The sequence below is a fragment of the Physeter macrocephalus genome, chromosome 1, assembly GCF_002837175.3.
Source record: "Physeter macrocephalus isolate SW-GA chromosome 1, ASM283717v5, whole genome shotgun sequence".
NCBI classification, from domain to species: Eukaryota; Metazoa; Chordata; class Mammalia; order Artiodactyla; family Physeteridae; genus Physeter; species Physeter macrocephalus.
The window spans coordinates 102,118,321-102,140,908 of record NC_041214.2 but is presented as its reverse complement, the minus strand read 5'-3'; the positions used below and the strand labels follow the sequence as shown (position 1 = coordinate 102,140,908).

At 43.2% G+C, this 22,588-nt stretch overlaps 1 protein-coding gene across 1 annotated transcript in view; it reads left to right on the top strand.

The window, feature by feature from the left end:
• PLCXD2 (phosphatidylinositol specific phospholipase C X domain containing 2) overlaps positions 1-17,411 on the top strand; it is a 43,818-nt gene extending 26,407 nt beyond the window's left edge. Inside the window, exons 2-4 of the mRNA XM_007113270.3 lie at positions 3,937-4,397; positions 9,671-9,912; positions 17,093-17,411. Coding sequence (XP_007113332.2) covers positions 3,937-4,397; positions 9,671-9,912; positions 17,093-17,252 — 863 coding nt within the window. The 3' untranslated portion in view covers positions 17,253-17,411. The remainder of the gene's footprint in view (positions 1-3,936; positions 4,398-9,670; positions 9,913-17,092) is intronic.
• The last annotated feature ends 5,177 nt before the right edge of the window (positions 17,412-22,588 follow it).

The following is a 22,588-nucleotide window of genomic DNA, read 5'->3' as shown; positions in this document are numbered from 1 at the left end:
GCGGGCCTCCGTCTGCTGTGGCCTCTCCCGTTGCGGAGCACAGGCTCCGGGCGCGCAGGCCCAGCGGCCATGGCTCACGGGCCCAGCCGCTCCGCGGCATGTGGGATCCTCCCAGACCGGGGCGCGAACCCGGTTCCCCTGCATCGGCAGGCGGACGCGCAACCACTGCGCCACCAGGGAAGCCCATGCATGCATTCCAATGTTCACAACAATTTTTGTGACAATCGATACTATCATGCCCATTTTACAGATTAAAAAACTGAGACATAGGGTAGGCAGCTTGCCCAATATGGGTTATAAATGCTGGTAGACAGAGTTGGGATAAGAGAATATTTTATGGAAGCTGTCAGCAAAAGTAAGTGCATAGAGTCCAGGAAGGGGCCTGGTGAGAGATGAGACTGAAATAATACATCGGAGCCGTATTGAGGAGAGTCCTAAACCCCAGTGTCCAGAGTTTGAACCTGATCTGTATCTTGAGATGATTGACTTTCAAATGTGAACAAATTGGAGAGAGGCTGGACTGAAAGGACAAGTTAGGGTTCTTTTGGTCCTGATTAAAGGACTGCTGATGAGGAGGGTGGCAGGTGAAGGTTAAAGGAAGAGACATGTTTGATGTCTGTTGTAAAAGTCAAAGGCAAAGATTTAGTACCTGGTTAGATGAAGGGGGTGAGGGAGAGGGAAGAATTTAATTAGAATCTGAGGTTTCAAGTCCGAGTTTTCCAAGTCTTGGAAAACGTTTAAACTGGGGGACAAGAAGGACGGAGAGGAGCCAGCAAAGGAAGCCAAAGGAGAGGAGGTAACAGGACAGGAACACCCAAAAGTGTACATCATGGATCACAAGGGAATGGAGGGTTCCAGAAAAGAGCTGACTTAGCAGACCCTCAGAGAAGCTAAGAAGAATAAAGCCACTTGGAGTTGTTGATTCCAAGGTTAGAAGGATCAAAAGTAGCAATAGAAGGATGGGAGGTGGCCTCCGACTGGAAGGAGGGAGTAGATCAGGGGAGACAAAGGCCGCACGACTGGCCTCTTTTTCAAGAATTCAACAGCTGGGAAGAAAGAGGAGATAGTCACTTGAAGGGGTAAGGCGTGTAACGGAAAGTGCTTTGTTTTGTTCTTAAGATAAAGAGGACCACTTAAATCTATTTTAGACAGTGATTAAAGAGCCATGGAGAGGATGAGTGAAGATGTACAGGAGCTGCCAGGTGGTAGCAGCAAAAACACTTCCCGTGGCAGAAATCACAGCAGGGTGAGGTTCTAAACTATTTTCTAACCTTATCATGAAACAAGCCAGAACTCATGGAGCAGAGATCCCTACCAACTCCACACAGCAGTTCTCTTCGAGAACAAGGCAAGGACCAATGGAGCGGAGGTTTTTCCACCTCTTCTGGGGGAAATGTGTGAATTCAACCCATACATCCCAGGGCAGAGGGGGAGAAGTAGCCCTAAAGACAATCTTTAAAGAGTGAAATAACTTCTTTCAGGTGTAGGGAGAAGAGGAAACTTTGATAATAAATCTGGAGTGCAAAATATTAGGATTTTCTTTTTATGAGTATTATTTGCGCATTGTATAACTTGTAAATATTCTGGTGAGGGTTGGGGCATTTTTATCCAGTTTTTCGAGAAAGAAATAGTTAAACGCACTTAAGTACCTGAATGTTATTCTCTCACTCTATGTGGAAAAAAGTAAGTAGAAAGGCAAAAATACTGATAGTGGTTAATGAGTGAGCGCTGGCTTTGACTGCTGGAGGCCTCGGTAGGACAACTGCTGTAAACCAGTCAGCAAACAGCCTGTTCCCTTGTCCTGTCTCGTCCTATCAAGGGGACGGAAGTGGGCAGTGCTGGGCACCCAGAATGGAAAAGGAAGCAAAGAGAGAAGGAAAGACTCCTGGTTCCCAGGGAACGTGCACACCCTCCCTCTTCTGTGGGATGGGCTGGGTACCTGTGTGTCGCTGTGTATTCAGAAATGGTCCCTGGGGCCCCATCGCTGTCACAGCACCGCAGAATCCTCAGACACAGAGAAAAGCCTCAGAGGTTGTTAGCACATCTCCCTCTGGACATGAAACTGGACTCAGCACCAACAAGAGAATACCAGAGAGGATTTGCTCTCCTCCATGCTTGGATAATGCCTATTCCCTGATACCCAAGGAAGAATTAAGTACAAGGCGAAACTCACACTATATTACACACTCAATCCCGAACAGCTGGGCTGCTGATAAAATCTAAAAAGAAGAGAGAACTGGCTGTTCTCCATCTATACATAATGTATTCTTAATAAATCTCTTGATGAGGAGGTATGAAGATCTCCTATTTCTGCGCAGCCCAAGGAAGCAGAACATTCGGCAAGTACGCAGTGAGTCTCATTAGCAGAGACAACCAGTATGGAAGCTCCAGGGGGACTTGCCCCACATTTCTATTAGTAACGGCAATTTTTTTTTTTTTTACTTTAAATATGCTAGTAATTCTTTTGCTTGCAAAATTCATTTTGCCTAAGGATTGATAACTCTGCTTTTTCTTAATCGTTACTGAATACCCTCCATGTTCTAGAGACTACATAAAAATAAAGCATCGCTTGCCACTTTTTTTTTTTTTTGCTTTATTTCTGAGAAGATAGAACAGTAAAGCCATTCCCAGAATGATTTATTTTCAAGAAAATGGAAGTAAGAAAACATGAAACAGTAGAGTTGCGTAAAATCCTATATTATGTATGAAATGCCTACTCTACAATTTAGTAAAAAGGATAACCGGTGACAGTCAAGAGTATTCTATATAAGAATTTTGATTCTGATGTGGGTGGTAGTGATTAAGAACAAGGTTGGTTGTGTCAGAACATGACACTTTCCTCCTAGATTTTGCTTGCAAAGTGCAGCCGCCTGTGTGGAGCCCCCCAGGGTCAGGCCAGTCACCAAGCCAACCAAATAATAATGGTTGACACCAGATAGAAACCAATGACAAAACAAAAGATATTTGTTAAAGATAATTTTTACTTAAGTTACTACTGAAATATTTTCTCACTATAGTTAGAAATGTGTCTCTTGTGGTCACTTAGACTTTATAACAATAAGATCATCTCAGTGTCTAGGAGGATCCCTACCCTCTTTAAGGAAGAGAAATACAACATGCATTTGATCATTTAATAGCAGATTTGGCTTATTTGATCATTTAATAGCAGATTTGGCTTATTCAAAAAGAGGGACGTATAACTAACCTATGTTGAGCTCTTCAGGATGTTTATCTGATCTGTCAAGAAATCATTCCTACTGACTCATTTTTACAATAGGAAAATAGTATATACAAAAGTGTAAGAAGGCGGCAGTTAAAAAAAAAAAAAATTCTGCCTTTCCTAGAATTTAAATGCCTGTCCCAGCATTAGTGAGACAGACACAGAGTTTTCCTATCTTTTCTTTCAATGCCTGCAATGCTGCTTATTCAAAGCAGCTGTGCCACCGTTAAGCATTCTTCTATGAGGGACACTTAAGCAACCTCTAGTTTGTCTCTATTAGGAATATTCTTTAGCAAACATCTTTGTTTTCCCAGACATTAGTTTAGTTCTTCAGAATAGCTTTCCTATTGAAAATGAATTTTCTGAAATGAAATTACTAGATAAAATGGCATGAATATTTTAAAGCTCCTCTTTCCAAACATACTTCTAAATAGCTTTACAAAAGGGTATTTATTTATTAATTAATCAATACCTTATACCAGCAATTTATGAAATTATAGTTTTACCCCAGGCTTAACAAGCTGCTAATAAGACGATGTTACTCTTATTTGTGTTTATTTCATCCCTAGCAAGCTTGAAAATTTTTGCAAGTATTTGTTCACAATATTCTGCATGTGTGCTTGGTTCTAAATTTTTGTTGTTGTTTTCTTATCAATTGGATTATCTGTCCCAGCTCCAGTCTCAACCGCTCTCCTCACATTTATTGCTTCGTATAGGCTCCCATGATTCATTCAGTTACTGGGTAGATGAAAAGTCCCCCGTGGGGCCTGACCAAACCCCAGCTATCAAACGCCTCGCCAGGATCTCCTTGGTAAAGAAGCTCATGAAGAAATGGTCTGTGACTCAGAACCTGACATTCCGAGAACAGCTGGAAGCTGGGATCCGCTACTTCGACCTGCGTGTGTCTTCCAAGCCAGGGGATGCCGACCAGGAAATCTACTTCATTCACGGGCTTTTTGGCATCAGGGTCTGGGATGGGCTGATGGAGATTGACTCGTTCCTCACGCAGCACCCCCAAGAGATTGTCTTCCTGGATTTCAACCACTTCTATGCCATGGACGAGGCCCATCACAAACGCCTGATTCTCCGGATCCAGGAGGCCTTTGGGAACAAGCTGTGCTCAGCCTGCAGTGTGGAGAGTATGACGCTCCAGACGCTGTGGGAGAAGAAGTGCCAGGTAGGAGGGAACAGAGATTAGCTTCCAAGGGCAACAACGGAACTCTTTCTGCTTTTTCTGTGTCACCAGCTCTAAGGCAGCTCACTCCAGGGCTCTTGGGCCAGAAGGCATAGATTGTTTGGGATAATAAAGATCTGCACACCAGTTCCTGGGCTCTAGGACGGCTCCAAGGGCTCCCCTGGGCACAGTTGAACTGGGATTAACTTGTTTGGCAATGGCCTGGCCAGAACCAGCCCAAGGCAGAGTGGTGAAGTGGGACCAGTTGGCCATTACCATTTTTCTGTCTCCCATTGTATCTGTTTTCACACTCCTAGTTCCCCTGAGGGATCATCTGTCCCATCCTGTCTTCAACTCAATATCAGATAATCCTGTTAAATATTGTTTGATAGCATTAGCTAACAAAGGCACACGAAGTGATTCATCTCAGAGGTGTTAGTTAACATTTTGAAAGGCCATCTCCACAGAGTTTGGGTCAGCGGGGAAGACAGTTAAGGAAGGAAGAACCTGCGAAGGGATCAAGGCTGGAGGAGCATCCCTAAATTGAGAAGAGCCCCAAACCCAGACCCATGAAGGACAGACTCCGGAAAAGGAGCACGGGCCTCAGATATATTCTGTTCTGGTCCCAGAGGATGGTGGATAGTGAGAGAGGAGACCTTCAGGAATGGTCAGGCTCCAATTTAGACTCTCTTTAAAAAAGAAAAAGAAAAAAAGTACCTTTCATTCACAGTTGCTCCCTTACCCATAGATGCATTAACCAAGGCATCTTAAAGAGGCAGTGATTTTTGAACTGAGGGAAGAGCTTTTAATCAAAAAGCAATTAAAGATTATTCATTTGCAAATGTATGGTGAACACTAAGTATGTGCTGAGCTCCATTCTAAGCACTTGGGATAAATCAGTCAATAAAACAAAGATCCTTGCCCTAATGGAGATTTCATTCAGGTGGACGGAGCTAGATCATAGATAATAAACATGATAAATACATTATAAAGAATGTTAGAAAGTAATAAGCAATGGAAAAAGAAAGCCAAGCACAGTAAGGGGGAACCAGGGATCTATGGGTTGGAGGGTTGGTCACAGTTTTAAATGTGTTGATCAGGGTAGGCCTCATTGAAAAGATGACATTTGAGGGAGTGAATCTATTGGGGGAAGAGCTTTCCCAGCAGAGGAACCAGTCAGAGCAGAGCCCCAAAGCAGGAGGGTCCCTGACATAGTTGAGGAAAAGCAGGGGCCACGGGACTGGAGAGCAGAGCAGCGGAGGAGGTCAGAGAGATAATGGTTGATCAGGGGGCCCTTGAAGGCACTGAAAGGACTTGGCTTTTACTCTGAGTGAGGAAGGTTCTGGGAGGGTTCTGAGCACAGGGTGTTGTGGCCTGACTTAAGTTTTGATGGTATCCCTCTGGTTACTAGGAAGAGCCCTGGAAAGACAGAAGGGAAGTACAGAAACCAGTGAGGAGACTAGTGGGAAGTGGTCAGATTTGGAATCCACCAGAAGTTAGACCTAATAGCATTTCCTAGCTGTTGGGATGTGAGGATTCCAGGATGACTCCCAGGCTCGGCCTGAGTAATGGGAAACACCAGGTTGTTTTGCACACCCGTGAAAGTGCTAAAGTTCTTTGAATCTACGAAGACTAATGAGTTAACTCTTAGTATCTGTTAAGTTTTATCTAAGCTATTTTTCTTCACTAAAACTTTTGTAAGTGATATTTTGCCAAATATTTATCACACCTCTCCCCTAAACCTAAGTTTATATCTATTCAGACTCACAGGTCAAATTTGGAGAGATTTTTTCCCCAGTGGAATCTCTCTCTTACAATGCTAAATAATACTAGTAACAAGAGCAATAACACAACATTTATTGAGCCTTTACAATGTACTAAGTACAGGGATTAACTCATTTAATCCTCTCAACAACACTATGACATAGGTTGTCATTATTATCCTCATTTTACAGATGAGAAAACTGAAGCAGGAAGCAATTAAGCACCTTGCCCAGGAGAACATTGTCAATGAGACACAAGGGCCAGGACTCAGTCACAGGCTGCTGGGCTCTACCGAGTTCCCACAGCCTTCAGTGCTCTCCCAGGGCTGTTCACACATCTTGGTGATTTTCACAACTAGGGTCATAGACGATGCTAATAAAAACACTTTCTCCTTATTCAAGAGCCCTTATTATCAGAAGGTCTCAGAGGCTTAGCAGAATGGGAGACAGGGAAGATCTGTGAGAGGGCTTTTGAATACGAGGATTCAGGTAAGGTTAAATTTGAGTCCAGCTAAATTTATAAACAGGTATCTTTTATAGTTTTATAATTTTGTGCACAGATAATATTCTGGATGGGCTGCCACATTGCATACTAAATCATTTGCAAGAGAAACAGGTAATTTCAGGGATAATGAATCATGTGGAAGTGAATTTCTAGCAGAACAGTAAACATCTGTTATAGTTTTTAAGTATGGGCTAATCTGTGGCATTCAGCAACCAATACCCCTAAAATTATGAAGGAAAGAGACTGTGATGATGTGTCAGAAAAAGGGAGTGTGTCATCAATTTGAATTCCAGGATTTCCCTGTTCCCCTTCCTTTCCCAGAGGTTTCCCTTTTATACCTCTTCTTAAAAGCTAAAGAGATCTCCAACAGAGCCCTCAATCATCTGCCCCCTGCTGGGGCAGTGCCATACTGGTGGTTAAACTTTAAATATTCATGATGTAATGAGCTGCCTTGCATGTAACCCCCAGAGTATTTTATTACTACAGTTTAATAGAAAGAAGTATACTACCATTCAGTCACATTTCATTTACTCAATATGCAGTTATATCACAGCTCACAGGTATCTATTGGTATATTAGTGGTTATGAGTTTTGAGGGTACAGTAAATTCGAAGATTTCATCTACAACTTGGCAGTATTTAGAATCTTAATGAGAAGGTAAGAATATGTGCCACTAGTAAAATATAAGACAACTGATATATACAATTACAAGGCAAAGCTGCCTCAAATGTACTGTATGAAAAAAAGGGTTTTGTAATCCATCAATTGAAAAATAGTACATAGTATAAATCTGCATCCCAGGGGCCCCTGTAAAAGAATGATCAAAATAAGAAGAGGTCGGGCTTCCCTGGTGGCACAGTGGTTGAGAGTCAGCCTGCCGATGCAGGGGACACGGGTTCGTGCCCCGGTCCGGGAAGATCCCACATGCCGCGGAGCGGCTGGGCCCGCGAGCCATGGCCGCTGAGCCTGCGCGTCCAGAGCCTGTGCTCTGCAACGGGAGAGGCCACGGCAGTGAGAGGCCCGTGTACCGCAAAAAAAAAAAAAAAAAAAGAAGAGGTCAATTAAAGAATAATTCTTAAAGGAAATGAGATTTTAAATCTGAGTCTCGAGAGAAAACCTGCATATGAATTGCTGAGCTGGAGGGAAGAATATGTCAGACAGAAAATACAGCAGAGCGAGGTCAGGAGTCAGATGCAAAACACAGGCCCTGGGCAAGACTTACTGCCCCCCAGAATTCTGTAGAATTAGGGCTGGTTTGCTAGGCTAAGCTCCTACTGTAAACAGAAATTCCCCCTATAACCTTTAGGATCAGATTACTTGAGGAAAGCCATAACGCCCCTTTTGTAGAATGTGTCCTTTTTGCTCGTACTCCAAGACGGAGTGAAGAACAGCGCTTTCCTTTCATCCCCTGACCCTCTGCTCAGGGGCCAGGAAGCATGGGAAATGGTCTGAGAGGCCCTGTCGAAGGATCACACAGCCTCCCGCCTCTCCCACAGTCCATCTCACAGCCCAGCTTTTCACACTTACAGATGCCGGAGACCCCAGCCTTCCAAACTAGCCAGTTACAACGCCAGCAGGAAATCTTCCCCAATCTCCCAGGCAATCTGCTTACGATGAGCCTGTGATTAACCTCATTAACCCATGTGTTTACCACCAACATCATTAGCAGGCAGTCAGACATTACTCAAAGCCATTAAAAGCAACAAGAACAACTAGCCTGTTCAGTGCTTTGAGTCTGGTGCTCCCTAGCTCTAGGCCTTTAGGAGCAGTTAGGCTAAATGCAACCCGGAAACAAGACACACACTCAGAGCTCTTGCCCTTGGGTGCCAGGAGAATTATGCTGTCAGGCCAGCTATTCGAGGATTGCGGTCCAGGTTGTGTAAATACACACGATGGACATTCCTCCTGGGAAGAATCGCTGGTACCCGGGAGGAGAAAAAACATAGTACTTCTGGAAACCTAAGCATCAGAGCTCTGAATTGGGACAATCGAAATAGCAATTCCCTGTCTCTCTGCTGCCTTCAGAAACTAATTAATGCCGTGGATGTGGCTGGCTAATTATTTGCAAAATCACCACCATCCTGAGAGGTCCCACTGGAGACCCATCTGGTACTCGAAGACTTCCCTGCCTCACATAGCTCACTCCCTCCCTCTCCCGGGAAGGGCAGTTTCATTCAGAGTCAGTAGCACAACTGAAAACCTACATCCTTCCAAATTCAGTTCAGTGTATTGATCTCAACCCAAGAGCTAAGGGTCAATTTCGTGAGCGTAGGGCTCATAACTTATAGACAGGACTAACTGCTGAGGTTCTCCACCTGAGGTCCAGAGATTCCCAAGGGGAGTGGGTTAGGGTAGAATTTAAGAAGTCTGTGAATTTGGATGGGAAAAGCACTACATACTGACTTTTAACCTCTAACTGAATATCAGTATAACCACTGATTATGAGTGTGAGTGAACAGTCACCCACGGCAGTGTTGGCACTCCCTGTGACTTTGTCCCCACAGAAACCACAGATATTCATTTAGTGCAGATATCTTGAAATATTGTGTATACTCATCATTTACTCAAAATTATGGAACTTATTAGACTTAAAACAAAATATTTTTATTTAAGTGTTTATTATGAAGCACATACATTAATTTATTTATTACAAATTTAATTATATTGATAGCTATATTTCCATCTCATTGATTTTCTTTGTAATCCTATCTATTTTATTTTAGACATTCATTTAAAACAATCTGAGAAGGGGTTCAGGAGTTTACCATACTTCCAAAGGTGTTCATGACCCCCAAAATGTTAAAAACCTTCAAGTCAGGCATATAGCAAGTGCTTAAATCTTTGCTTATTAATTTTTCTAAAAAAATATGTATATAAAAATTTTTGAATTTCCACGTATGTTTGTATTTGTGCGCCTTTCCTCCTAGCAATCAATCAGCTTAAAGCCAAGGAGTTAACACTCAGCTTGTTCATGAACTGCCCTCCTATATTTGTTCTGAACGTTTCAGGTTCTCATCTTCTATCACTGTCCCTTCTACAAGCACTATCCCTTCCTATGGCCTGGAAAGAAGATCCCAGCACCCTGGGCAAATACCACAAGTGTGCGCAAGCTTATCCTCTTCTTGGAGACCACGCTGAGTGAGCGCTCTCCCCACGGATCCTTCCATGTGTCTCAAGCGATCCTCACGCCCAGAGTAAAGACCATTGCCCGGGGCCTGGTTGGCGGCCTCAAGAACACTCTGGTCCATAGGTAAGAATTTGCTTCCTTTTCACAAGTGAGGGTTAAAAAAAAAGTTTTTATCTTGATTCTCTTCTGAATAAACAGCAAACAGCGGTAAAACCATATACTCTGAAGATTTAAAATAACAAAACAAAACCCAAAAAACCTTATATTTGAAAAAGTTGTGTACTTGAGGTGTCTTGCATTAACCGTGGCCAAAGGATCTCTAAACACTGTTAAAATGTACATATTATAACATAAATACCCTCTAAATTTCAATATGGAGGCAAAGCACTTTCAGCCACCACCAGTCCGTTCACGTCTGGCTGGAGGTGCCATCATGGTACTGCCCCTGCCCTCGAAGCTGGCCCAAGCACTCACTCTCATAAGAAGCATTAAATGAGTCTGCTGTGCCAGGCAGTAAGGATTCAGAGATGACCCTCCCAGGATTTAGGGTGTCCTTTCTCCCTTCCTTAGTGACAGTGAGTCCTAAGAAGCAGCTCAGGATGCCACCTACCATGCCATAGCTTCAGATACTTCCTCAGAGCAGAACTGATCCTGACTGTACAATTAGGCAGGAGAAGCTCCAGCAACGTTGTGTTAGATGATGTTCTTTATCCTGGACACCAATAAATGATAGGTGTTGTCAAGAAAAAGGATGGCTTGTGTATATGTACATGTACGCATGTATGCCTATGCCTATGTATAAAGGGAATGTTATAAATACATTTGGCTAATAGGGCATCTCTCGCAATCCAAGCTGAGGAAACGGGTATGTTTGGATAACAAGGGATATTTACAAGAATCACTTTGGTTCCTGAGTTCCAGGTGCTGAGCACCAGAGTTCAGATAATGAAAGATTCATCAAAAAACGTGTCCCTGTCTATTTGGATAGTTTGGATAGCATGACTTCTGATAACGGGAGTTCACCTGGCAGGAGTTTGGATAACGAACTGAGAGCTCCTGATTGTGCTGGCCGTGAACAGAACCAGAAACCTCTTTCTGTGTGGCTCTACTAAGTCTTCACTGAATTACCTGTGCTTAACTTGGGAAAGAGAGTTTCATAAACCAAGACCAGAATCATGAACTTTCTTTTGTATAGTATATGCTCATATATCCATACCATTTCCTCATGCCTTTGGTAAATTTGTAGATTAACATTATTTATTTATTTATTAATTCAGCGACAAATAGGAGCTAGGTCCAAAGACACAAGATGAATAATCTAGTCATTGCCCCCATAGACGTACATTCTATCGGGAAAAATAAACATGTAAATTTCTATGTAACACTGTGAAAATCACTATAATAAAGTCTGTGCAGAGAGCTGTACTTGTAAGGGAGAGGAAGTCTTTAAAAATAAGGATGTGTTATATCTGTATAGTGTATTCTGAATATAGAGCACCCTCTTGCAGACGATTTCATTAGGTTCTTAAATTAAGCCATCCTCCAGGAGGGCACGTTGTCTAATGCATGTTATTGTCCCCACTTCAGATGGGGCCAATGAGGTTAAGTGACCCAGCAGACCTCGACTGCTGGTTAAGAGTCAGTATTACATACCATCCGTGGACTTCTGATTGTTGGACCATTGCCCCTTTCAGCATCCAAGCACGGACTTGTATGTAGCACATTTCAGTGCCCTGTTCCTTTCTGCTCCACTGGTCTGTAATTGTCTCACTAGTACCTGAATCTGGTCAGCTCTTACTGGCTACAATTCTGAACCCACAAAGTCATAATGCTTTTCATACTCGTGAGTTCCTGCATCTTTAATCTGGCTGCAGATGAAGCACAAGGCTCTTCCACTGACAGGTAATGATGGCGCACGCGCCCAAAGCCCCAGCATCCTAGCACGCCAGAGCCTTAACCTGCTGGCAGCAAGCACACATCTGGGAGATTGGAAGGATACTGAGGCATCTCGCCGCCTGCTGGTCACAAGAATATTACAGAGATGCATTAGGATTCCTAGGCCTCCACATCAGCTGCTTTGGTCAAGTTTGTTCCCAAACACCAGCACGACATGTGGCTGTCATTTCCCCTGGGCTATTGAACAAGTGTGTTGACTTAAAAAAAAAAATATAGGCACAACGTGAGAGCTGCGAGTTAAGTTTTATTGGGGACAGAACGAGGACTGAAGCCCAGGAGACAGCGTTTCAGATAACTGAGAAGCTGCTCCAAGGAGGCGAGGGGGGAAGCCAGGATACATAGGAGTTTTGCAACAAAGGGCAGGTAGTCGGGAACCTCAGAAGATTATTGCTAATTAAAGAAAACCAGATATCTCAAGTTAAGGAATTTAGCGCTTTTCTGTGTACGGGAAGATGCAAGAGTCTTGGATCACTGAAATCATTCCTTTGATATGCACCTCAGCTCTCTGGGGCCAGTATCCTGACACATCCTGAGTTTCCTCAGGGCTCACCGCAGGGAGTGGCTGCAGTCTGACGGCTGCTAGATGTCAGGTATTCTTTTCAGCCCTGAGTTTCCTTGGCTCACGTTTGAGGGGTATAGTCATGGATGACTGTGACATCCTTTGTTTATTGATATGGCAGGAAATATTTCATTTCTCAAGCATATGGAAGAAGCAGTTGTCACGGGCCTTCCCCTGAGAGCCAACACCCAGAAGGTCTGTCGTAAGGCACACGGGGTGCTGTCAAACTGGTCCTGGGCACCAGTTATCAGCTTAACCGAGAGGAAAAGACAAGGTATATTTTCCTATAAATGTAGTGGTGGTTTTCTCAGGAGGCAGTTAACCCCCCCTTCCCGCTAACTCTTAGGTCAACTTCGGACTTGAGATTTTGTTTGCTTGAAGCCATGAAAAATATATCCATTCTTATCTCCATTTCATTAAGATCTTCTTGTGAGGTTTTGTCTTGGTCTTTTCGTTTGGAACATATTTCTCTGCCTCCTCTTTTGCCTGACTCTCTGTGCCAACTACCTCCCCAGTCTTGAAAGAGTGACCTTGTGTAGGTGATGTCCCGAGGACCCAGAGCTCGGGGCACAGGGGGTGTCCCCTGTGTGGGCTTCATGCACCTACCTGCTGTGGTGCAGGGGTAAAACATAGCCATTCTGACTGAATTTCTAAGGTAGTTTTCCCTAGATTCTTAGAAACCTTGCACTCCCACTGAAATCAAGTGAAAGCAAATTTTGCCTAAGCCTGAAGGCACAGCAGGATGGGGCCACAGAAGGGGACACAGACTGAAACCAGAGGCCCAAGGTTGAAGCCTGACTTGGTTCCTGTTATGGACTCTATTGTGTTCCCTGGAATTTCACATGTTGAAGCCCTAATCTCCAGTACCTCAGAACGTGGCTATATCTGGAGATAGGGCCTTTAAAGAGCTGGTTAAGTTAAAATGAGGCCATTCAGGTGGGCCCTATTCCAGTCTGACTGGTGTCCTTATAAGAGGAGGAAATTAGGACACACAGAGACACTGGGGATGGGTGTGCACAGAGAGCAGACCCTGTGAGGACACAGGGAGAAGGTGGCAGTGTGCAGGCCAAGCAGAGAGGCCTCAGGAGAAACCAAACCTGCTGACACCTTGATCTTGGACTTCCAGCCTCTAGAGCTGTGAGGAAATAAACTTATGTTGTTTAAGCCACCCAGCCTGTGGCGTTTTCTTACAGCACCCCTAGAAAACTAACACAGTGCCTTAAAAACAGACTGCCTTTGACAAATTTCCTGAGGTCTCTGAGCTGTGGTTTTTCTTACCAGATAAGTGGGGTTAATAAAACCGCACAAGATTGTGGAGTCTTAACAGGAAAGCGTCTCCCACAATGCCTGGCACAAGACAGGCATGCCACGCCCGTACCTGTACTGGACCAGCCCTGCTCTCAGTGGGCCTCTAAGCCAGGGGGAAGTTTCTGAGCTGCTACTCTGCAGCCCCTGGGATTCAGTGCCTCACGGCCCAACAGCAGTATCTGACTCAGCCGTCTGCACTGATCTCTTGGTAAAGAAGTCTTGGTAAAGAGGTCTTGGTAAAAGGCCAAGAGTTAAGAGAATAGAGCAGCTCCTGCTCACCGTGGGTTCTGCATTTCCTGGTTATTCGATCCTTGCCCTGGGGAAGGCTGACACAAGAACCCGAAGCTGACACAGAGCTCTTTGTCACGGAGAGGAGACCACAGGTGCTCGCCTTTCTCTCTGCTCGGCCTCCAGGCCTCCAGGGATCCTCCACCGGCTGGCTCTGGCTGGAGTCGGCTGGAGGGGCCTTCACCAAACCTTTAATTCTCATTTCCCCGTGATGACCAGAAGGTGGTGCCAGAATTGCATACTTAAACACAGACAAGCGGATTTTTTTAAAAGAAGGCTTAAATGCATCAGGCTCAGGGCTGCTGTGGCCTTCGTGTGGGCCACTCTGTGTTCCAGGTCTCTGTCTCCAAGGGATGACTGCATTTGTGACCCTTCCCTCGCAGGACACATTTTGTCACCTAAGCAGCAGGATGTGACCACTTTACGAAGTTTTCTTACCCCCACCCCCAAATCTCTACCATTTACGATTCCTTCTCTGGTCCCCAACACTTACAGAGCACTTATTATATCCCAGGCCCTCTTCTAAGCACTTTACACATATTACTTTATTTAATTCCCCCAAATCTCTATGAAGTTTTATTATTATCCCCATTTTACAGGGGGAGAGACTGAGGCACAGAGAAACTGAATAGGTTATGGTCAAATCAAGGGTACTATTAAGTTGTCAGGAGTCCCAGTTAAAAATGGAAGTACCCCTGTGATATTGGCTTATTAAGTCATAATCAGCTATGAATATAAAAATGCAAATCAATTTGTGAGATGTGTTTTAGCCCATGGCTGATCGTAGAGTCTGCTGAGCGAGGGAAGAGACCCCGGACTGATTACAGTTGTCACGATAAAAGGAAAAGAAAGCGGAGAAGGACAAAATGCTGCAAGGCCTTGACAGGGTTGCCTAGAGGGAGACTGAGAAGTTGAATGTACACTCAGAGGAGGGAAGGCAGCTTCAGAGGAACAAGGCGGGGAGAAGGTGACAACCAAGGACAGTGTTACCAAAAGAAGAGAAAGAGGCCATTAAGAAATAAACTTAGCTTATTTTCAGTTTTTACCCAGAGAAAATCCTTCCTAAAAAAAACCCTCCAGTCTCTTAACCAAAACATAAGCCCTGGTTTGTGTCTTCCTTATAGCATCCTCAATGTCGCAAGTATTTAGTGAGCTATTGTTACCAAGATGCAAAACTGAGTACTTCATTACTCCCTCCTCTATACCACCCATGGTATTTTACACTTACTACTAATATAGGAACTATCACATTAAACTGTCATCGTTTGTTTACATCTCTGAATTGTGAGCTTCTTTGGATAACATTCTGGCTTTCACATAGAAAGCCCTCAGATTATAACATGAGACTGACAGACTGCATTTGTAAGACAACTGAGCAAGCATTGGTCCAATAAGAAGCCACACGTGCAGCTGGAATAACTGTATATCCATATGGCAAAAGTGAACCTTGGCCCCTGCTTCACACCATATATAAAAATTAACTTGAGATGGATCTTAGATCTAAACACAAAAGCTAAAATTATAAAACAGGAAAGTATCTTGTGACTTGGGAGTAGGCAAAAGTTTCTTAGACAGGTCACAGAAACCATAAAAGAAAAAAAAAAGATAAATTAGACTCCATCAAAATTAAGGAATTCAGCTCACCAAAATATGCCATTGAGAAAATTAATAGGCAAGCTACAGGCGGGGCTAAAATATTCACAAAGCTTATCTGACAAAAGGCTAGTATCCAGAATATATAAATAACATCTACAACTCAACAATTAAAAGAAAAAGAGCAAAAGAGAGAATGGGTAAAAGAACTGAGCAGATGCTTCCCAAAGAATATACACAAATGGCCAATAAGTACATGACAAACTGCCCAACATCATTAGTGATCAGAAAAATGCTGACTAAAACACTGTGAGATAACTTTGCACATCCACTAGAACAGCTAAAATTGGAAAGATTTATAGCACCAAATTTAAGAGAGGATGTGAAGCAAACAGAATTTGCATACTTTGTTCATGGAATGTACAATGGAACGACCTCTTTGGGTAAAGATCTGGAAATTTCTTATAAAACCAAATGTAAACCTAACATATAATAAAACAACTTCACTCTTTGGTATTTACCCAAAAGAAATGAAAATAAATGTCCACAAAAAAGACTTGTATAAGGATGACCATAACAGCTCTATTCATAATATTCGAAAACTGGAAACAGTCCATTTATCCATCAATAGGAAAATGGATAAATTACAGTATATTCATACAATGGAATACTATCCAGTGACTAAAAAAGAGAACAAATTGCTGATGCATGCAACAACATGGATGAATTTCAAAACCATAATGCTGAGTGAAAGAGCCTCACACACAAGAATGCATATTGCATGGCTTATGTGTAATTCTAGACCAGGCAAATTTAATCTGTGTTTTTTTAAAAACAACAACAACAACAACAGTATAATTATTGCCTCTGGAAGAATGGGGGCAGGGATCGATGGGGAAGGTGAATGCAGAACCTTCTGGGGTGCTGGTAATGTTCTATACCTTGAGATGGGTATGGGTTATATATATACATTTGTCAAAGCTCAACCAGCGTTCACTTAAGATTTGTGCATTTTACTGGGTATAAACATTATGTCAAAAGGGAAACAGGTTGAAAACAAATACTGAACCCTAGATCTGCATGCTGAGATATTGAGGGGAATGTGTATAGATGTTTGCAGTTGGAATTTGTCAAAAATATAAGCTGGATTGATAGACAGATATATGGTAAGCAAGTATAGTAAAATGTTAGTGCTAGAATCTAGATGGCGGATATGCTTACTGTGAATTTCTTTCAGTGTTGCGATATGTTTGAAAATTTTCAAGATAAAAAAATTTCGTGGTACAAAAAAATTAAAGAACTCACCAATAATTAGGCTCTTGATTTTAGTTTTTCGAGGTCCTGTTGACATGGTATGTCTTTGGTGATCGAGGCGAAGAATTTCTTCTTCCAGCACAGAAACCCTAAAAGTACAGTTCTCTAATGGACTAGACATCACTCTGTCCCTGAAAGAGATTTAAGCTTAAAGGGACAAATTTGGTGTGGGGGTGGAGCTTATGCCTCTGTTGACGCGCTTTTGTTACATTAACAGAAATGTTTTCTTTCCCATTTCTAAACGCTACTCTCTGTTCTCTCTTGCCCCAACACTCTCCTGTGTAGGAATCTTCCTGCCATCCTGGACTGGGTAAAGACTCAGAAGCCTGGAGCCCTGGGTGTCAACATCATCACGTCTGACTTCGTGGACCTGGTGGACTTTGCCACAGCTGTCATTGAATTGAATGACCTCCTACAGGAGGATAGAGCTTTGGCTAAATGCTGATTTAATTTGTTATTTAACTTAATATTGAAGTTGTTGATCCAGGCTAGAGTTCTGAAGGGTTTCTTGTTAAGTTGGCCCCTGGGCAGTGATGGTGAAGGGAGTAAGAGGAGGGGACATTTTTTTTTTTCCCCTCCTCACAGGGCCGTTTGGATAAAATTACATGGCTTTTAATTGCATTTTTCCCAAATGAGGCTTTGTAAAAACTTAAGTCCGAGGGAAGAAAGCATGTTTCATGTGATCAAGGTCAGCATCTCCCCAGTGGCATATGATGTTGAATGTAATATGGAAATGGGGTTTCCAGGTTCCACTGGGGTATTGAGTGTCCCCTAATTGGCCCAGTTCCCTGTTGTCTTCTGGGATGTTGTGTTTGAGCCAGAGAGAAGGCTGAAGCAGAAGGGCATTCCTGATCCAAAGGATGGCTCATGGCAGGTGTGGACTGCCCTGTGCGGTGGCTCTAGCACCAGCCTGGGGCTCTGAGGGGAGAAAGGTCAAGCACCAGTTTTCTCTAGGCATGTTAAACGTCACCACTTCTTCCCCAAGAGTAAGACGTATTTATCACCAAGGTATTTCAGCCACAAGCTGTCTTGCAGTGCTTGTGCTGGTAATTGGTCATCTTCATTCTTTAGATAAACCGTGCATACTGTCCTCGGTATCAGAAACAAGTGGGTTTGGAGCTGTTCTGTAACTCCTTGAAAACAAGACTACCTCGAGGACATTTACGATGATGGTGTATCATCCAGTGAAAAATACCCAGTGTTGGAACACTACCAGTTTGTGTCTTGATTGTTCTACTTTCTGCAGGTTTGTTTTGAGCCTACTAATCACCACTGAAGGAGGGCTTTGAAACTCAAGAGGGGATTTTTTTATTATTATTGATAAGAGGTGCTTATCTATAAAGAGCCCTCTAGTGTTTTATTTATTTATTTATTCTTTTATTTATTTATAGATTAAGCATCTTCAGTGCTTCTTACCTCAAGAGCACTCACAAAGGAGCTTCCTGAACTTTTCTCACCCAGGCCAGATGCTGCCATGGTCCTCTCCCCTCCACAGGACCACGCATCTCAGGACCATGAGCGACCTCTGACTCTACTATAGATGCTGTAGACGTCCTGCCCCCCACCCCACCCCATCATGCTGGGGATGGTGTTCGTGTGTGGGTGCGGTCCAGACCCGAGAAGCCACTACCAAGCCGTGCACTGGAACAGAAGATGAAATGGGTCATGAAGAGCTCTCGGTTTTTGAGGAAAACCCTCTAGAAGAGGGATGAAAAAGCAGGTGCTAGAAAGAACACTGGCCACGGGAGTGTGTGTAGTTCAGTGCTCCTCAGAACTCTCTGAGAATCTCTAAGGAAGTGTCGTCTTCTGGATCCTTAAGGCTGAAAGATAACACGGAATCCCGGACGGCTGTGTGCATTTATACAGATGGTTGGACCACCTCCCAGCAGCTTCCCACTCCTGTTCTCCGATGCTCATGGCTGGATTTTGCATGTTGCCTGCCGTTGGGGTGTCCTAGCTGAGCTGCTAAGAGCACATGTACACCCCCAACACTTGGTCTTCCAGCCTTTACATTGCTTAAAGTAATTTAAGCCCCAGCCGAGGAGGTCACAACGCAAAGGCCTCTGGTTTAACTGTTCCTTCTCTTGCATTTGAATCCCTCTCCAGAGATGGTTCTGGGATTTTATTGTCAGTTTTTTTAGGGCCTTCTCTGGAAAGGAGTGAGAAAGTGAGTGCCCTCACTTTCTTAATTTTCCTTCGATCCTGATATTAAACTGCAGTGACAAGCTCTGAAATTCCCTAGCCTACCCTCAGGGTTTATTTGTGTTGTCATTATTTCATTTTGGTCTTGATTTTAATACTTGGTCAATTGCTAGGGGCTAGATCATTTCCCTTCTTCAAGCCCTTTGTTACTTGGCAAAGAGATACGGAGGCAAGAGGAGAATTATTCTGCTCTGTTTTATTTGAGCCTTAGCTTTGCCCAGATGCTTGGTGCTATGAGGCCAGGTGTGTTGACAGGTATCTACACAGGATGCCAGTGGCACCCAAGGGCTGCTGACTGTTCAGTGGAATGTTTACTTGATTTTCTCCTTTACTGTTAAAATATATAGTTGCACTTCACTTGGGTTGTAACATTTAAGTGCCCCTCGGTGTTCATGACGAAAAAGCACAGAAAACCATACCAAGGTCGCGTGCATGGAGTCTTGCTCTTTGTGGAGGGGGCAGGCGCTCACTCCTTCCCGCTGCTTTGGGTTGCCAGCCTGGCCTGCATTCTGAAATTCTGCACAGGAGTTCTGGAAGATAGGAGGAGGATTATTTACAGTTCACCCTTGGTAAACACCCCTGAATTGGCAGAATTTCTGCCCCAAGACCAAGTTGCTTAATATATTGTAAAGGATGTGTGTGTTCTGCTCCTTGACCTCAGGCCAAGCAGGAGACTCAGTGATGGGACCAAGGGAAAAGACACTTTAGATCTATGACTCATTCTGCAACTGCCAACAATAAAAAATTGTGACCTGATCACATCACTTATTCTCACAAGGTCTTGGGATTTTTCGGATCAAACAAGGCTATCATATTTGCTCAGAATGAACTTCAAGATCAGCGAAAAAGCTACTTGATTGAGCAAAAGATGACTTGAGTTTCATGGGATTTGGGGCCACGTTCATTCTGAAATGTAGACTGAGTTTTTCTTGGGCTCCCAGGACCACTTCCCACATGGCCACACCTCCACGGCTTCGTGGCAAAGGGGACAGTCACAGGTTGCAGTTAGAGTAGAGCAGTGTTTAAAGGCTTGAACTTTGAGCCTTTTAGAGGTACCACCGTGGTTTCATGGGCACAGAAGATATTCTTAGGATTGGAGAAAGAGGTCAAGGTGGAATTGATGGAAGGGAATGATAAATTATTGAAGATTAAACTTTAATGGCAGATCTAAGAGGGTTATGCCAAAAATATTACGTATTTGCTGTATTAGACTCTATAGTAATTAAGCGTAATTATTTTCCTTAGTGCTGATTCCAGACCCCTGCATTCTTGAGAACAGTTAAGCCACAGCCCAAACCCAAGATTTTATATAAACGCAAACAAAAGCACAAGATCTGAGCCCAGGTAATGATCACCCTTAAGAATCCTACTTCTTCTAACATGACCTTATATTCGCATCAAAAAGTTTATCTTTCTGTTCAAGAAGACAATGTAGTGGAGCATTCTGGAATTAAACGCATTTCGTGGTGGGTCAGGATTTTCTACTTTCATTTTTTCTGAAGTGCTGCCCACAGAGACATTATTATTACATACAATCCAGCTAGGGGGCGTAGCGCTAAACTAAAGGTAGAGAAACAGAAGAGATTAAGCCTGAGACGAAACTTTTGCTTCCTAGGAAGCAAAAGCACGACACAAATTTAGGCCATCTTCCAGAATTAGTTCATGCCACAGATGAAGTTTTTGTAATGGCCTTCATTGGCTAATTGCAGATTTTTGCTGTTAGGTTCTGGGAAATGGAACGGGCTAATGATGGGGGCACAGCCATGAGACCCCCCCTCCCCTTGCAGAGCAGAGAAGCGATCCTGGGCTAAATCTGCCTTGGTTCTTTCATCTGGAATAAAAATGCTGTCTGCTGTTTTGCAAACCACAGTCAACGAGCTCCCCCAAAACATCAGGTCCCTGATAATTGGGTTAAATGCCTGTGCGCAGAGCGTGTACAGGGGCAGCAGTCTTCCTTGTGTGAGATGTGTAGAGAAATGCTACTTGGCTCATTTATCAAGAGAGTGGCTTAGGACGACAGACTTGTCCACGAGTGGAACCTTTAGTGACCCGTCAAATGAGATGAGTAGGGCTGAAAGCAATATCTGAGCTAGGGAGGCGAGCTTTCCCAAATACATGCTAAATAGTCACGTTATGCCAAAAGGAAATAAATAGAAACTGAAAACATAAAACGTCCAAACTGACAGGAAGTTTATTTTGTATGGCATAGAACGTGGCTGTCCCCCTAAATTCCACCAACTTCCCTGTACATCTCACCCCTCTGCCTCAGACTGCTTCCTAGTATCTGCTACCAGAGCTGTGTCAACTCAAATGTTGCCTTGGGACACACAGGAGTGAACTGATTGGGTGATAAGTGAATTAGCTGGAAACTTTACCCTTAATTCCAAATGATAATGCACAGCTCTTTACTGCTCTGAGAGCTCCACTGTCCCCTTATCCTCTGGCTTCCCCAGAGTCCTACTAGAAATAGTGACACTAATGGCACTGTCATCACTGAATTGGCCCTAAACCAGGGGAATAGTGTACAAAATGCTGTTGATGTTGTTGGCACAGTCTTAGACACTAAAAGTATTCTAAGATAACTCTTTCTATCCTGCAGTGGATATAGTGTTCTAGTCTTTTCTCCAACAAAACTTGTTCTTAGGACTTTTCAAACTTCTTTCTAAGCCTCATAGTTTGGATAAAATATTTTCCTTCCCTTCACTGGGAACCCAATCCGACAGTCTACTGAGTACCCCCCATCAATAGTCTAGAGGCATTTTCCATCTCTTTCCCTCTCATCTCCGTCATAGAATATACCACTGCCTCCTCTTGTCTCCTGGTCATCCTTGATCAGCTGCTGATTACTGTTAATCACAGGATGCTGGCAAAACTTACAGTAAAAAGCACATACATTCAATGATGTGCAAATGCACTCTTACCACAGTGGTTTTTGCACCTTACTCTCCTCAAAGGCATTATTCTGCACCCCATCAATAGAACTTTACCTGATTGGAGCCCAGACCTGGGGCCAGTACTTCATTCAAATAGTTGGGGCTTGCTCACAAACTCTGAGCCCAATGAGAAGCACAGCATTTTGAAAAGTCAAATAAGCCTTCCGTAGGTTTGTACATTTGCAGTTTTACATTTGTTATTAGGTTAGAGCACTAATTACACTTCAGTCATAAATCTATCGTGTCAATATGATAAATCTTAGAACATATTCTAGAAACAGTGGTACTTTACTGCTATTATACTTACTAATTTCCACCCTAATGGTAATAAGTATTACATGCAGATCATGTATGCATTATTTGTATTGTGTATATGCCAGCTGTAATACTTAACCTCACTGATTAGAAGATAAAGAGATTGTCAAAGTGAAAATAAACCTTGGTCAATTCAGATGATAATGTGAATCTGATAAATGCTCTGTTAGATATTATATTTTGTTCTTCATGCTTGTTTTATATGACAACGCATGCTGTTTGCGAAGGAAAAAATAACACATTATACCAATTTTAAGGTTAGAATGAAAGTTTTACATATATGCTGCTTGATACTCTGAAATGTATTTTGTGGCATAATTATCTTATTCAT